This window comes from Gopherus flavomarginatus, chromosome 7 (assembly GCF_025201925.1).
Source record: "Gopherus flavomarginatus isolate rGopFla2 chromosome 7, rGopFla2.mat.asm, whole genome shotgun sequence".
NCBI classification, from domain to species: domain Eukaryota; kingdom Metazoa; phylum Chordata; order Testudines; family Testudinidae; genus Gopherus; species Gopherus flavomarginatus.
Window position 1 is genome coordinate 7,293,052 of NC_066623.1, and position 17,587 is coordinate 7,310,638.

The 17,587-nt window shown below is 50.6% G+C and overlaps 1 protein-coding gene across 1 annotated transcript in view; it reads left to right on the forward strand.

Annotated features, from left to right (window-relative positions):
- Positions 1-13,754, forward strand: part of PDGFRB (platelet derived growth factor receptor beta) — a 70,066-nt gene extending 56,312 nt beyond the window's left edge. The window contains exons 19-23 of the mRNA XM_050961512.1: positions 4,022-4,133; positions 4,466-4,565; positions 4,683-4,788; positions 6,635-6,873; positions 7,492-13,754. Of these exons, the coding sequence (XP_050817469.1) occupies positions 4,022-4,133; positions 4,466-4,565; positions 4,683-4,788; positions 6,635-6,873; positions 7,492-7,645 (711 nt within the window). The 3' untranslated portion in view covers positions 7,646-13,754. The remainder of the gene's footprint in view (positions 1-4,021; positions 4,134-4,465; positions 4,566-4,682; positions 4,789-6,634; positions 6,874-7,491) is intronic.
- The last annotated feature ends 3,833 nt before the right edge of the window (positions 13,755-17,587 follow it).

Genomic DNA, 17,587 nt, shown 5'->3' on the forward strand with positions numbered 1-17,587 from the left:
CTGGCGCCCTGCACTCAAGTATCCCTAAACTCTCAACAGGGTTTCCTACTGCCAGACATATCACTGCTGCGTGTTACCTGGGAAGAGAGGGAGGGTCTTCTACAGGAATGTGGATACCGCCCTAGCCCCTATGCAGCTTGCCTGTGTGCAGCCATGGTCCCCCCACCCCTCGCTGCACAGTGGATCGGACGAGTTAGCCTGACCAGGACAGGGACCATGGTGGCTCTCCCGATCAATTTGAGAAAGCAAATTGCAAACGCTCTTGCTGCAACTTTTCGAGAGATTACTGAGGCAGATTACGGAGACGTGATAGAGCAAATCAATGGGCTATTCCACGTTTAGGCATGCATGCAGGCAGCCATAACCAAAACCCTCCTCTCCCAAAACATAAAAATCTACTTACCCCGAGCACGATCCTCAGCTTCTTCCTCACCATCAACTTCCAGCTGCTGCGACTGGCTAGCCTCCTCCTGGCTTGAGAAGAGCTCCTGGCTGCATGTGTACTGGGACTCCGGGGTGTCTCCCTCCATGCCAGTAACCTCACTGTCACCGTCCTCTACAACCTCCCCCACTTCTCCCTGCTCTGAACTCTCCATCGTGCTCCTAGGATTGGCAGTGGGGTCACACCCAAGTATGGCATCCAGCTCCTGGTAAAAACGGCAGGTCGTGGGGGCAGCTCCTGAGCGGCGATTTCCCTCACGAGCTTTGCAGTAAACACTCCTCAGCTCTTTAATTTTGACCCTGCACTGCAACGCGTCCCGTTCATGGCCCCTTCTCATCAAGGACTGCGATATCTGCCCATAGGTATCATAATTTCTCCTTCTGGAGCGCAGCTGTGCTTGCACAGCCTCCTCTCCCCAAACACTTATGAGGTCCTGCAGCTCTGCATTGGTCCATGCTGGGGCTCGTTTGGTGCGTGGAGGCATGGTTGCTGAGTGATTGATTGATTAATTGCACTCCACACCTGGCTGAGCAAACAGGAAGGGGATTTTTAAAATTCCCGGGGCATTTAAAGGAGGGGTCAGGTGAGCCCAGGGCAGTGGAGTTTGCATGATTACCAGAGAGGCTTCTAAGGTATGCTGGGATACCTGCTTATGCCACGGAGGTCAATAAAAACGCTGGTGGGTGTCTACACTTGCTTACCAGCGCTGGATCACCAGCGCTGGATCCTCTACACCCGAGGCTCGACCGGAGTACAGCCAGCGCTGCAACCAGGGAGTTGCAGCGCTGGCCGTGCTGTGCAAGTGTGTACACCACCTAAGTTGCAGCGCTGTAACCCCCTCACCAGCGCTGCAACTCTGTAGTGTAGACAAGGCCTTACTAACGTCAAGATATACCGCATCTGCTGCTTCCTCCTCCATCCACAAGGCTTGTTACCCTGTCAAAGAAAGCTATCAGGTTGGTTTGACACAATTTGTTCTTGACAAATCTGTGCTGACTTTTATCACCTTATCATCTCCTAGGTGTTTGCAAGTTGATTGCTTAATTATTTGCTCCATTATCTTTCCGGATACAGAAGCTGACTGGTCTGTAATTCCCCAGGTTGTCCTTATTATATATGGGCACTATATTTGCCCTTTTCCAGTCTTCTGGAATGTCTCCCATCTTCCATGACTTTTCAAAGATAATTGCTTATGGCTCGGATATCTCCTCAGTCAGCTCCTTGAATATTCCCCTGCCTCTGAAATGGCAACAAGTGCTAAGGGTAATTAGTGCCGTTTGCATCCCAGTTCCCAGCGTGCTTTGCCTTGCAGTGTTACATAGTGGTTAGACTAGATAGGCGGGGACCTGTCCCCACCAGCCACGGAGGAGGGGGAGCTGTGGGTGCACTGGTCCCCCAAGTCAGGGAGAATAGGGGGAGATTTCCCTCTGCCCCCCTTTACCCCTCTTACACTAACCCCAGCTTTACCTCTAATGGAACCACATGAATGTGCTTTCTAGGGTCCTATGCAGGAACTTAGAAAACAGCACTAGTAACCGCCGATGAATACAGCCCCTCTTGTTCAAGGACCCCAGAGCACGGGATCACCCCTCACCCTATCCCTGTGCGGCTAGTCGCTCTGAACCATCCTTCATATTGAGAGGCTGGGGCTTGGAGAGTCAAAGCTGCATCACCATGAGTCACTTGCAGAGCTGGGGATGGGATCCGGATCTTCCGACTCCCAAGCCCCTGCTCTAACCACTAGACCGCACAGAAAGAGGAAGCGCTTTTCTGCAGGCTCACATGTGAGTGCTTTCAAGGAAGGAGATTCGGGTCTTTCAAATCGAAATGGGCCCTAGGTTCCAATGAGCATCCTCCAGGATGTTGTCTTTGTTTTAAATTCCAATAGGTGAGGCAGTGCTGGGGGAAGATGAATAATCCCTACCCCATCACATCAGCAGTTTTCGAGGAGCTTTACGAAGGAGGTCAGTGTTATTACCTCACTTTACAGATGAGGAAACTGAGGCACAGAGAGGAGAAGGGACTTGCCCAGGGTCACTCAGCAGGTGAGTGGCAGAGCTGGGGCTAGAACCTAGGTCCTGAGTGCTAGTGCAGGGGTTGAGCCACCAAACCACAGTGGAATCGTGTCAGGGCTCCTCTGTTCCACTCTCCTTCTCTTGCTGAATCACTGCTAGCCAGGCAAAGCTGGGAGTGGAGAGCTCGGCAGGGGTAGGTGAGCTGCCCTCGTTGCTTGGAAGCCAGAAGCAGCCAGTGTAACACAGGAGCCTTGGCCACCCACTCAGTTCATGGGCAGGGGGCAAGGCCCCGCCTTTTTTCCCTCCACAGCAGGGCTGGGGCTTTCCAATCCAGCTTTGCTGCCGCTGCTGTTCCTGATAAAATAGGAAATGAAACCAGCCCCCTTCGCAATCCTTCCTGGGGATTATTTTTGATACCAGTTGCGCAAGGAAATCCACATCCAGCACAGGGCACCACGCAGCTGAAACTGCACGCAAGCTGATAGAGCCAGGCGAGTTTCAGTGCAGCACAAGCAGGGCCGGATTGGGCCAAAGACAGGAAACACAGAGAGAAGAGGAGTAGGATCTCTGTCTTGGTCCTCTCTTCCTGGCTTCTTAGAAATCTCCAGTCAGGTCCTGTTCTGTCAGCTCTATTCATAGTAGGCTGACCAGACAGCAAATGTGAAAAATCGGGACAGAGGATGGGGAGTAACAGGAGCTTATATAAGAAAAAGATCCAAAAATTGGGATTGTCCCTATAAAATCGGGACATCTGGTCAGCCTGATTCATAGTGATGCACATTTGCCAGGTTTCAAACATCCAGCTTAGACTGGGATGGGTGGAAAGTCACCCTGTGACTGCATTTCAATGGCCTGGGGTCCGCTGAGTCAGTAGGCTCAGTCGAAGGCTGGGTGTCCGTGTCACAAAAGCCTCCATTGCAGCAATCAGGCTTGTTGTCTGAGACGAGAATGGATGTAGAAATTGAGCTGGTGCCTGACCTGAGAAGGCAGCTTCTCCTGGTCAGAGCTGAGGTGCACTGGAGAGCGAACGTGAGGGACGCTCGTGTTGCAGCTGCACCGGGGGACACTGGGGCCTTCTATCCCCGGGCTGTCATTTTGGCTCCTTTCAGCAGCTGCAGGTCTGTCTCAGAAAGCCAATAGCCATTTGGCCAGGCTGGTGTAGTGGCCCAGCAGGAGAACTCCTCCCTGGAAGGGAGGTGGCTTTGCAGGGCCAGAACCTCTCCATGATGGTGTGAGTGGGGGAGAGACCTCAGCAGGGGGACAGCAAGTGTCGGTACTGAGTGGAACTGTGAAGGGGACTGCAGTTCTCCTTGTCCCATCTGACAAGGGTCAGTGTAACACCTGCTCTGGGAAATGGGACTCAAGGCCCTAAAGGAAACAGTTGATGCAAAGTGCTTGAGAGTTGCTCCAAGGGGCTCTCCCTCAGCCTTTGTAAACTGGGCTCTCTGAAGAGTCAAGGGGAAGGTGTCCAACTTCCCTGCTTATTGGTGCAGAAGTGAGCTGTCCCCAGAGGCTTGGCTGACTCATGGGCCTAACCCATTCCTGCTCTCTCTCGTCCTCACAGACCTTCCTGCCTTTGAAATGGATGGCACCTGAGAGCATCTTCAACAACCTCTACACAACCCTGAGTGATGTGTGGTCTTTTGGGATCCTCCTCTGGGAGATATTCACTCTGGGTAAGTGCCCTGAGTATCACCTTCCTTCAACAGAACACAACCTACCTTCCAGGACCACACGGGTCCCACAGGACTTGTCCCTGAATCTCCCTCCAGTCCCACTGTGGGAGAAAGATACCCATCCCTGAGTCGCGTCCCACCCATGCCCAGGAGTGGTCCTCTGTGACAGAGCCTTGTCCTATCACACACTGACTCACACAGGACTGGTAATGAAGGTGGGATAGGAATGGTGAACAGACGAGAGGGAGGGTGGTGCTGGTGTCATAACAACACTGACAGTGTGGTGGAGCCTCCCCGTTAGCTTAATTTCTAGCTCTTCTTTCTCCTCCTAGGTGGGACTCCATACCCTGAACTACCCATGAATGAGCAGTTCTACAATGCCATCAAATGTGGCTATCGAATGTCTAAACCCACCCATGCTTCCAACGAGATGTAAGTGTTCACCGTGCACGTTTGCACTAGCCCCATCTCCTCAAACTGGCTCCATTACCCCTTCCGCCATCTAACTCTTTGTGGTGTCCTTCTTCCCCCTGCCCCAAATCTCTTCAGTTATGACATCATGCAGAAATGTTGGGAAGAGAAGTTTGAGATAAGACCTTCCTTCTCTCAGCTGGTGGTACTTATGGGGAATCTCCTGGCAGATGGATACAAGAAGGTATGTCCCAGGAATGCTATGTTGGGAATCTGGGGAGGACACTACTATAGAGGAAGGAGGCTTCAGTGGTTAGCGTACTAGCCTAGGGCTTGGGAGACGGGTTCAAGTCCCTGCTCTGCCAGGCTTCTTGTGTGACCTTGGGCAATGAATCTCTCTGTGCCGCAGTTCCCCATCTATAAAATGAGAAGAATAGCACCGCCCTATTTCACAGGAGTGTTGTGAGGATAAATACATTAAAGATTATGAGGTGTTCTGATGCTATAGTAATATGGGACATGTAAGCACCTTAGTTAGATATACCACAGGCATTTCTTCCTTTGTCTAAATTAAATGTAACCTATCCTTGAACTATACAGAGTCTGTATGAGAAATCAGCCCCATTTTACAGCCAAACATATTCAATACTTGATGATACATCTTTCAGATGAGCTGGAGAACTGAGGCTCTGACAAATTCTGATCTATAAGATCCCCAGGTATTTTGGGGAGGGAAAGGGGTCTTAATCCCATTCTCCAGCATATGCGTCGACTCCGTGGGTGCTCTGGGGCTGGAGCACCCACAGGGAAAAACCCACTGGCAGCCAAGCTCCACTCGTCCCCTGAGCATGCCACGTCCACGCTCCTCCCCCTATCTCCCAGCACTTCCCACCCGGCCACCACCAAACAGCTGTGAACATGGCTTGCTCAGGGGAGGATGCGGAGAAGAGGCAGGGTGGAGATTTGGGGAAGGAGTTGGAATGAGGGCAGCTTTGGGGCGGGGACCTTGGGGAAGGGGTTGAAATGGGGGCCGGGCCCCATGGAAGGGGTGGAGCAGGGGCAGGGGGAGGGAGGTTGAGCACACAGAGAAAGAGGGGAAGTCGGCACCTATGTTTCCCAGGGCATATGCCAACTCAAGCAATTACATTCTGGCAACGTAAATCCCTCTTGCAGTTCAAACTGGACACAGCAGTCTTATTCACTTCCTGCCCTAAATGCTGTGTAGTGTTGCTGTGTGCAGTTAAACATTTGCCTTTACTCACAGGTGGCTGGACTTTGGTGGCAAAGTGCTCCCTGTGTATAGTTTGTTTGAGATTTGGTAAAGTGCTTCGGGCTCTTTCGGGGTCAGTGGTGATAATGAAATGTTAACTGTTTAATTCATAAGGCTTGAAATACATTTGCTGGTCAATTTAGAGGAAAAAAATGAAAAGCGACATTGTTTCCAGCAATTTGCTGTAAAGATCAATTTGCCATAGGAAAAAAATCAGCAGCCTTTTGTAAAGTGACATTTCCCAGCGTGGCTAGGCATATTGGTAATACCCAGAGTGGCCTGGATACACAAAAGGAGAGGGACAAGTGTCAGGTGTGAGCATTGTCTAGTTGTTGACGCCCAGGATTGGGGCTCAGGAGATCTGAGTTCTGTTCCTTGCTCTTCACCAGTGTTCTCGGGTCACTACATTCCACGTGCTTCCCCAATTGTCCAGCCATCCGCGGGCATGCCTCGGATTTTGGACACAGAAGGCTTGGTTCTCCTCTCACTCACGCAGACATAGAGCACAATGGAGAACAGCAGTATTACCCTGATAGCTCAGGTGGTTCGCCCAGAAATGGAGCCGCTCAGTGAATGCTTGGAAATCAGCCTCCTCTCTCCCAGGGCTGCCCTGAGGGCTTCATTAACTCGTGTCTGGGAAGCACCGGGCGATCCTGCAGTGGAGGGCACTGTAGCTGTGCACCGTGTGGTGCCTCCAGTGGGAACAGGGCCCAGACCCTGTAGTTTCTCTTTATATGCCTGAGGATGCCGGCTTGACCCCGGTTAGTGCAACCTCCTCTCACCCACCTCATTTCTTTTGTAACCTGCCCCGCGGGAGCAGAGGTACCAACAGGTCGAGGAAGAGTTCCTGAAGAGTGACCACCCGGCTGTTCTGCGCACAAGGCCCAGAATCCCCGGGGTCAGCAGCGCCGGGCTCACCCACAGCTCTGGCACCGGAAGTGTCCTTTATACAGCCGTGCAGCAGGACGGGGGGGACAACGATTACATCATCCCCCTTCCTGACCCCAAGCCCGACGGAATCGACGACGCCCCTCAGGAGGCTTCAGTCAGCCGGGCCAGGTAGCAAACACAGGCCCTTTCATGCTTCCCTCGAATCTGATCTCTGTCACCACTGACTGTCCTGAGACCTAAACAACAAATGCTTCACATAACAAAAGTGGAAGCAGGAGGGTGTGGTCAGGTAGAAAGGGGTCAGGGCTGAGGGAGGAAGAACAGATAAAGCAGCTCCAGGATCAGCTCCCTTCACTCTGAGGATCCTTAAATCTACCCACAGCCTGGCCTTTCCCTTCACAGCTGCCCAGTTCTATCTGCACTGCCAGCTGGCATTCAAGGTCCTCACGCCATGCTGGGCTGGGGGCCCAGGGAGAGGCTGGACAGCACGTTGTTATGTATACACAGCAGGTAGCGCTCCAGGTGTGCACAGCCCATGGGGCGTTGATGGCTGCACAGTGTGCCCATAATGGGGGTGAATTTAAGTTCCATTTTGTCAATCGTTCTGTGGGAGTTGGAGCCTGTCTAAGATGGAGGATGGCACTGGGCCGCTGTGGGGCGTAGATAGTAACTCCTTGTGCCACAAGAGAGCCAGCCGTGTCTCCCCTAGCAAGTGGGCCCTTGCTTGGGACATCAGCGATTACAGACAGCACATTTATTTCTCTCCTTTCTCTCCTCCCCCTTTAGTTCTACTCTGAACGAAGTGAACACAGCGTCCACAATATCCTGTGACAGCCCCCTGGACCTACAGCAGGAAGGGGAACAGGAGGAACCTGACCCAAAGTCAGGCTGCCAGGAGCCAAGCCCAGGACACCACGACATGGAAGAGAGTTTTCTGTAGAAGGGGCAGGGCTGATGCTACCCCACACCCTACCAGTGAGACCATCTGGGGGGCAACCAGACTTGGTGGAGAACCTGGATGGGTGCTTCTTTATCCCACCCTCCGCCCCACCTCCCAGGACAACGTGGACCATAGAGGCACCTTTCCCCTCCCCCAGCCTCACTGCCACACTCCACCCCATTGATCAAGCTACTGAGACGAGGTGGGTTCTCCTCACAGACAAACCTCTTCTCCTCACAGTGAAGTCTGCAGTGCTCCCAGACCAAGGGGCAGGGCTCCAGTGGTCTCCAGAGGAGATGCTGCCGTTCACTCCATTTGTTTGATATCCCAGCCTCTTTTCCCGCACCCCGGTGCAACAGGTGGCTCTGAATTGCAGTGTCCATCTGGACCGAAGCTGCCTCTTTGATGTTCTGCGTATCTACCACGCTCTGGTACAACTGCCATACGTGGCTGGGCTGGACAGACAGATTCCTTGCAGCTCCCTGGTGGGGTGTCGGGAAGCCGATAGACCAGGCCACAGTCACTAGAGAACAGGATCATACTGACTGGATTCTCTCTCAAGCACAACAGAGCTATTACAGCCGCTGAGGAGAAAGGAGCCATGGAGAATCCAGTCACGTTCTTCCCCTCTTGTCCTCTCCAGCCTTTCTGAGAGGAATGCGGCACCACAAGCACTGTGGTACAGGTATTAGCACCCTTTTCCTCCACCCCTAAGGAGGTGTCATAGGCTGACCCTCTTTCTGGGTTCCTAAGGGCCTGCCAGGAATCAGGGATGCTCTGATAATGACTCTGCTGTGGCAGCAGCAGCACATTCCAGTGTTATCTTCCTCTGTGTGGACTCTAAGCCTAGATAGTCTCCATATCGCTCATTTAAAGGGAACAAATAAGATCTCTTAATTCACTAGCCAGGGCCAGTATAGGAACAAAAATGGCTATTCATTAATCCCCTAGTGCCATGGAACCTATCTCACCTGCTGGGAAAGTCTCTCAGCCCAGCTGGTTCCTGAAACTTTGTTTTATCTTTGGAAAGCAATGGTATGAAGTTGATGTTACTTTGTTCATACGAGTTCCCCTTTCCGTGCCGTCGGGGTCCCTCACATGAATTGCAGCCTCTTGCCCTAGGTGAGTAACCAGGCTGCATAAACACAAGCCCAGGCGGTCCAGGGACATCAAGAGAGAGAGAGAGAGGTTGTGAAGTCATCTAAGAGCTGTATAGGGTTTATGGTCCTGCCACTTACAGTCTTTTTGACTGTACAAATACATGGGGGGAAGCCAACTTTTAAACAACAAGCAGTATTTGTGTTTGCCAGGAGTAGCCATTCTCATGCTGACAGGATCCATGGAGCCTTGCAGGATGGTACATTTTGGGACTCAAGCAGAGGAGGAAGGATCAGGTTGTCGGATGGGAAGTGGGCCTACGACAGGGACTTTCTCTTAGAAAGTGGAATGTAAAATGGAAATGCTGGAGACCCCTCATCTTGCATCAAACCCCTCCTCTACCCCATTGGCAGGGCTGTGACCTGTAGTACTCTGAGCTTCCACTCATTATTTGAAGAGTTAAACCAGGTGGAAAACAAGGAAACCATGAAAATCCCCCAAAACGGGAAGGTTATGACAATGTCTTCAGCTTGGAAACCAGCATTTTCTGCCTTTTGAATAGCATCAAATTGCTTAGCACCCTTTTCCTCCGCACACGCAGCTCCTTCTAGCTCATCCACTTCCCTGTCCCTCTCACACACACGGTGGCTGTGCTCTTATTAACAGAGATGATTGGAAATGTTCAAATTTTCAATGACGTTTTTTGTGGAGGTTTGTTGGCCAGTTTATAGAGCCGTCTAAGACTGTCCACCGAAAAGCATTGACAATTTTGGTGTGTTTTCCAATCAGCTCTCATTAACGGTGACATATTTGTAAAGTTAAAGCAAGAGGAACAGGTACCTGTGGCAGGGGGGTTATGTTTTTAATAAAATGTGAAACTAAATATAGCACTGTTAGTGGTAGCCAGCCAAGTGCAACTGCAATACAGAAAACCATGGCCGGGGGCATTTCTCTATTTCCTGCAAATATGATCAGATTTCTCATATCCCATCCTCCTCAGGAATCATTCTGTGAATGGCAACTCTTTTCCTATACACGCATCCTCTCGATCGTAGTGCAAGATCCATGTTCAGTGGACATGACTCAAGAAATGCCCCAAACCACAGGGAAGCAACAAAACATAGATCCTCGGGATTAGCCCACCTTTCCTCGGTTTCTTGGGTGCTCTGTAGGGCACAAGCCACCAAAACTTCAGCCAGATGAAGGGACACTCCTCTTATCAACCTCCCTGGAAGGGATACTGCTTTTATCAAATAGTGTCATGCTTTTGTCCCAGATTTCTAAAACCTCTCAATCTGGGTGGATTTAATAGATCCCTTCTCTGGTCAGAGCCTTTATCCGCCAGGGCAGATTTCTCTTTTTATGGTGTCCCATGCTACTACTTGAAATAGAACCTGTGATTTAAAGAACCCATTAGCTCCCGCCCGCACACCAGCCCTAAGCAAAATTTAGCTGTACAAATCTGACCTTGTGAATCTGGGGCTAGGGGAAGTCTGGCAAAGGTGTGCCGGTGCTGAACACTGTCTGGCTACTTCCAGCCCCTTGTGGGCTTGACATGAACAGTTGGATTTGCCTTCCGGTCCCCTGGGCTGGAAAACTTTTTGGTTTCACCTCCTGCTGCGAGCGTGCAGTGACTCGCTGCCTTGTGTCCGAGTGAGACACCCACTCGGATAAGGGCAGACAGTGCTGACCAGGTGAGCCTCCCCCAATCTGAGTCCAGCTGGGTAGCCTCAGTAACACCAAGAAGAGAAAACCCTTTTCAAAGAAAGGAGTCTGCTTGTTTGAATTCCCCACCAGCCAATGGATACAATGGTGGCAGCTCCATGGCCAAAGTACACCTACCCCCTTAGAGTTGCCAGAAGAAATTCTGTGGCCAAAACCTGCCAGGGGTTAAGGTTCACACCCTCTCTCTCTTTCTCTTTGCTTCTGAACTCCCCACCCGGATCCATCAGACTTCTGGGGACAACAAATGTTTTAACCCATCTGTTGCCATCAATTTTGTAGCCATAATTTGTCCTGAAGGGAACCGATTCCTCTAGGGTTTTTATTTTATATTGTTACTATTTGTTTGTTTTTAGTGTTGGGGGATGGGTCCAGACTGAACCCCTTTTCCAAGGACCCCAAATGATGGTGTCTCCAAAACCCCAAAAGGGAACCCAGTGCTGCAGTTTGGGCCCATTGCCGGTATATTTTTTTAACTCCTATTTTAATCTGCAGTCATTACAAAGTTATCCGCTCCAATATATGCACTTTCCTCCTGCCAGTCACAATTTCTGTGCGTCCAGGGGTCTTGCTACACTACAGTGTCTCTCTCCATATTTAAGATGCTTCTCAGACTGACATGTTTGACTATTTAACGTTTGTCATTTTTGGTTGGGTGGGTTTTATGTAAGGAGAGTCGTGTTTAGTGTTTTGCATCACATTATAAAGTCTGGAGCACAGTGGACTTTACTTGGAACTGAGCTGTCTCTATTCACCCGTGCGGGGACCAGCAGGTCCTTGGTGGAGTCGGAGCAGTGAGACGGGAGCTAGACGTGCAGTGGCAAGGAGCAATCAGTAGAAAGTTGGCCAAACTGATGTTAAAGACCCACCTAATTTAAGATTGCCAACTCTCTGGGTGGTACAGCACCAACAGGCGGGGTGTATCCAGGGTACTTGATAAGTGTCGGATGGAGATCCTGAGGAACGCCATGTTATGTCAGTACACAATCCTGGACTAAGTAGGGGAGGGATATCTCATAGCTGTATCGTTTTGGGAGAGATTTGCCACATCCCAAGCACTGGGGAGGGAGGGGAATCCGTTCCTTGTTCCGCTGCACAGAGGTTAGAAAAAGAACTAGACTACCATATCATTAATCTATCTCCTCCTCCCAACCATGCAGGGTTGTTCCCTACAGGATTCCTGCTCCAGCTGACTTTTAACTTGACCCTCGCCCTTGCCTCATAGCAAGCCAGGTGGCAGTCCCAGAACAGGTGGGGAGCGAAGAGTGACTGGCCAGCTGCCCCCACTCTTCCCCTATAAAGGGAGGGGGAATTTAAAGAGACAGAGCCTTCATTCTGACCCTTCATCTTCCCCCACATCAATTGATGCCAATCCCAGCTTTGCCAGTTTTTGCAAAGGGGTTAAAATATTGGCATAGGCTCACACAACTGCCACACACGCATGCAGGATACCAGGGAAATGCTCTCCTTTCCCCACTTAAGACAATGCTAAGAGAGTGGTTGGCTCCTGACCCTGCCCTACAGCGCTGGCAACCCTAAATATGACACAGTGGTTTATCTGCAATGTTTCTATTCAGACAGCAGAAGGGCAACTGATCTGCAGCTTTTACATCACATTGCTGCAGGTGGCAACTCTGCTCCATGACCCATGGGACCAAGCTGCTGCGGCCCCTGGATTTCCAGGCCTGTATGGATACTTGCTTAGGTCAAGCCTATCCAGAAACCTGGGCTGATTCAGACAGGTCGCTGACACAAGCCTAACATAGCATGTCTCAGTGATGTGGCAGCAGCTGGGAATGTAACACATTGGGAGGGGAGAGAACCATTAATGCAATTCTGCCCAGTGAAATCAAACTGCAGTGAAATGAGCCACTCATCCCCGTAGCATGTCTCCTGGGCTCCTCCTCCCCTCACTTTCAAGCCTTGTTATAGGCTCAGCAGCTTCCTTCCTACTTGCAGTCATTTCAGACCTAGCACATCTCTAGTTGCTCTAACCTTTGTTTCAACCTTCTGCGTTTCTGAAGGTATTCAATGGGTAAGAGACAAAGTGTGAAGCACCAGGTCAGAACCGACGCAGAACATCTGACACAGGCTGTCTCTTCGGTCATGCCCTGGGCTTCAAGTGGCAGTGCTGGAACGGAAGGGAACACCCTGCAGGGAAGGGACAGGGGATTAGGAAGCAGGTCATCTTGAGCCGTGATTGCCTGATGGAGAGTTAAATGAAAGAGAATCGCATCTTTTGCTTGGGGCCACTCAGCAGTGCCATTTTTAAAGGTGAAGTTACACTGATGCTGGTAGTCTGTGCTCACGCAACCTTGCAGTCATGATCACCTCCACGCCTTATAGACAAGGAATGGTGGGGAGGGGCCTGCCCGCCAAGCAGATTATCAGCCTCAACCCATTTGTTTCTCTCTATGGTACTTTTCTGGGCCCCATTACAGGAGTATCTGTGCGCATCACAGTCTTTAATGTATTTGTCCTCACAGCACCCCTGTGGGCCAGGACAGTCCTCGTATAGGCACTGTACCGAAGGGAACTGATTCCCAGAGAGGCTAAGTGATTTGTCCAAGGTCACACAAGTGATAGAGCAGGGAAATGCACCCAGGACTACCAAGTCAGCACCCTCCCCACTGGACCAGTTAAATGGAATTCCCAGTTTCCCTTGGAGGAGCAACACTGCACTCAGAGACCCCAGTGTAAATCTGGAGTGCCAGAGCGCAGGCATGCAGGAGTTCTAGGTTTGCTCCTGAGTTGCTGTGAAAAGAGCTTGGCCAGACGTGATTCGTTCCCTCTAGACTTGGGGGATGAATGAAATTGAGGAGCCAAGCAGTGGGAGGGCATATGACACAGGGGACTGGTCTGTCTCACCCGCGCCCCATTTGCTGTTTCCCTCTTTATAGACTGCACTACCAATTCCAATGCATTAGTGAGTTTGCCCATTGATTTCTCTCCTCTCAGCCCCTCTCTCACCCTTGCACGGTACAATATGGATAATCTGTTGGGATTGCACCTTTTTATAGCACGTTATTAGGCCTGTGTGGAATCTCTGAACAGAACAGCGCCTGTATTTGCATTTTTCCTATTAACCTCTCCTAAGCCATCATGAGGGAAAGACACGGAACTGCGTTCAAACTAAGGTACCAAAGAGTTAACGTTATCCTAGGTTTACAAATGTATTTGTAGAGCTCTTATTAGCCACATTTATACCAGTGAGATATTATTTTTTATGCTGTAAACTTTATATACATGTTTTTAAGGAAAGATTTTAAAATTAAAGGTGTTTCTTCTTTTTCAACTGTTTTCTTGCTGGTTCCTGATTCGTTTGCCTTTTGGGGAGGTTTTGGCTGTTTTTCTTTCCATAATCTCCTGTCTGGTTGTGTTTGTGTTTTGGTGGGAATGAAGATTAACTGTGGAGAGGCTAAGGGAGAGGAATGTTAATATGCTCTGTCGAGCTCCCCAGGCTTAGGCAAAGCTAAGCCATCATAGCGGGGCGAGATGGCCTATATAGCCAGCTATTGTGGAGGCAGATCGCCCTGCTCGAGTCCTTGAGTGCACAGGGGGTCAGTACCCTGAGTGGAGGCAGGTGAGTGGATGGATGCCATTCAGTAGCGTTTCGGGGAGATGTGCAAAGAGCTGGGCTCTAACAATTCCCAGGGAGGGCCCATGAGCCCCTCTTGAAGATTCCACCCCCTCCTTCTCCCCACCTGCAAAAAGCCTGTGTCACAGAGAGCTTCCCCAGCACGGTACAGCTATGCCAGAGAGGTAGGGTGATCCACTCTTCTCACCCCATCCACGGCTGGGCACGTCTCTGCAGCACGCCGAGTCCTGGTCAGCCTGTGAGCAAGGCACCCGGCATGGGACTAGGGATGAGCCAACAGCTGGTGTACGAATGCACCCAAACCTGCTGCATCGCTGGCTGTGGAGCTGGAGCCAAACCCAAACACTGGGCGTTCAGGCCCAGCCATCACCAAACTGGGCCTGGAGCCATGCTGGTCTCTCAGGTCCGTGAGGACAGTCACAGCTTATCTCTCCGAGTCAGAATAGGAACACAGGAATTGGCAAGGTCGATGTGGCCCAAGTGCTTCGGGGGTAAAAACCCAACAGTAGCAGATGTGGGGTAACCTGTCCTTGCCCTTACTGGCTCATCCTAATCCCAAACACCTGGAGCTTGGCTTAAACCCTGACGCGTGAGGCGTAATAGCTCAGAGAGGCCAGGCACAGTGCACACTCTGGGAGTGCAGGATTGAGAGTGGGGAGGGCGATAGCTGGGGCAGAGTGCCTAGCCTCGGAGCCTGAGTGAGAAGTCACGCTTGGTTTGGTTGGGTAGATATCTCTCCCACTCCCCTGGTTCTCCTCCCACCGGGGTTCACCCACCCTCCTCTCCTTCCCCACTGTAATGTGCAGAAATTAGGTAGTGTCCCTTTTAGTTGTTTGGGAGCCCTCCAGAAGAAGCAGGGTGGAGAAGGTCTCCCAAACTATTTAAAGGGACATTACCCATTTCGTATATACTCCTCACTCCAGGCTCCCTGCCTCCCACCCCGGCTTTCCCTCTCTGCCTCTGGAGGGCTTCTACAGTCCCCTAAAACCATAGAGGACAGTAGAACCCAGGCAGGCTACTTCCCAGGATAATGAACCTTGCTTGTTTAGCCTGACCAGTGTAGCCAAGGTCTCAGGCGTAGACTACAGCAGGAGACAGTGAAGTCGCCTGCCCTTGGCCGCTGGGATGGCCGGTCCTGTGCTCCTGTCTCTGACGTGAGTGTCAGTGCAGTGTTGGTTGCTGAACATGAAGCTGATGGGTTTCTGAGAAGCTCGGGATGGTTCTCCCAAGGAAAAGACAGACGGGTTTGTTCTGATTCATGTGGCAAGGCTGAGCTGTCACAGGCAGGCTGGCATCTTTTGTCCCTAAACTGAATCAGCAGGAGCTGACTCAGCAAGGGGGAAAAAAAAATACTCTTCTCAATGAAGACTGCAGCACGGTCCTGAATTCCCTGGGGAGAGGACAGCTGGAAAACAGGATGGGGGAATGTAGCTAGCTGTTACTGTGGGATCCAGTTCCCATTCCCGTCCCCGTCCATTCACTCCCTGTCCCCTCGTTGGATTTCAGATCATTTGTATGAACGCAAGCACTAAAGTGAAGCTACTAGTGTTACAGTGAACACCCTAATGCCCAGGGAAGATGCGACAGTCATCAGGAGAGCCAGCGTAGGTCTCGTTAGCAGAATACTTCACCTGGCCATGAAGTGAGAAGGAATTCCCTTCTTCTGTTTCCCCCTCCATGTTGTGGCAGCAGCAATGAAGCATGGTGGGGTAGTACTGGAATTTGGCTCATGCCCCAGTCCAAATATGAACCATGGAGTGTTGTCTTCCTTAGTCTGCAGAGGAACTGAAACAATCACTCTAATGCAGGGGTCGGCAGCCTTTCAGCAGTGGTGTGCTGAGTCTTCATTTATTCACTCTAATTTAAGGTTTTGCGTGCCAGTAATACATTTTAACATTTTTAGAAGGTCTCTTTCTATAAGTCTATAATACATAACTAAACTATTGTTGTATGTAAAGTAAATAAGGTTTTTAAAATGTTAAAAAAGCTTCATTTAAAATTAAATTAAAATGCAGAGCTCCCCCAACCAGTGGTCAGAACCCAGGCAGCGTGAATGCCACTGAAAATCAGATCGCAACCCACCTTTGGCACCCGTGCCATAGGTTGCCTACCCCTGCTCTAATGGGAAGTTGGCTCTGAAGCCTAATATGATTCTCAATATTGTTCATTACTCATTTCTGATTATTTTAGCAGAAGTTTATTCTGTTATCATGGGCATAGTAAGGAATTCCCCCCCCCACCGCCCCTTTCTCCCATCATTCCCTGTCTACGTTCTGTGCAAAATGCGTTACTATTTACTCAGGATAAGGCAGATGCAAACTGTTTGCAAGTTCCTACAAGTTAGTTGTTCATTAATTAGGCACCTGAGGTTATTAGTTTGCAAATTAATTATCCTGCAGACCAGCAGTTTTTAATAGGTCTGCACTGTGCACATGAGACTTCTTGTCAGTGATATAAAAATGGTGCTAATTTAGTCCGGCTGTGTGATAACACTGTCATGCTCTTCACATAGGATGTGCTTGGGCCTGGTGCCATCCCATCAGCCAGCAGATCAAGGTACATGATCATTCCCCTCTATTCAGCATTGGTGAGGCCTCATCTGCAGTACTGTGTCCAGTTTTGGGCCCCGCACTACAAGAAGGATGTGAAAAATTGGAAAGAGTCCAGCGTAGGGCAACAAAAATGATTAGGGGGCTGGAGCACATGACTTAGGAGGAGAGGCTGAGGGAACCGGGATTATTTAGTCTGCAGAAGAGAAGAATAAGGGGGGATTTGATAGCTGCTTTCAACTACCTGAAAGGGGGTTCCAAAGAGGATGGATCTAGACTGTTCTCAGTGGTAACAGATGACAGAACAAGGAGTAATGCTCTCAAGTTGCAGTGGGGGAGGTTTAGGTTGGATGTTAGGAAGCACTATTTCCCTAGGAGGGTGGTGAAGCACTGGAATGGGTTACCTAGGGAGGTGGTGGAATCTCCATCCTTAGAAGTTTTTAAGGTCAGGCTTGACAAAGCCCTGACTGGGATGATTTAGTTGGGGATTGGTCCTGCTTTGAGCAGGGGGTTGGACTAGATGACTTCCTGAGGTCCCTTCCAACCCTGATATTCTATGATGCTATGATTCATGGCCATAGCCAAAGCAGGAAGAGAAACAGTGACCCACTGACAGAAGGATTGCCCATGGGCTAGCTGAGGCATTGTGGGAGTGTCATTGTGATTATCTAGAGATACCTTCTGGAGGATGCATGCAGTGGTACCAGTGGACTTCAAAGGGGCTCCCCGTATAGCCCACCCTGTGCTGGAGGAAAGGTCTCCATCAGGTGGCTCCCTTGTGAGAGAGACATTGCTTAATTTGTGCCAAGGCTGAGCCCCGGCACCTCTGGGCCTGGCGGTTCAGGGCCCCGGCACCTCTGGGCCTGGCGGTTCAGGGCCCCGGCACCTCTGGGCCTGGCATGTCAGTTATTAATGTAAAAAAATTGCTTGAGCCTTGGCACCTCTTTCATTACAAATTAGGCACTGGAGAGGGAG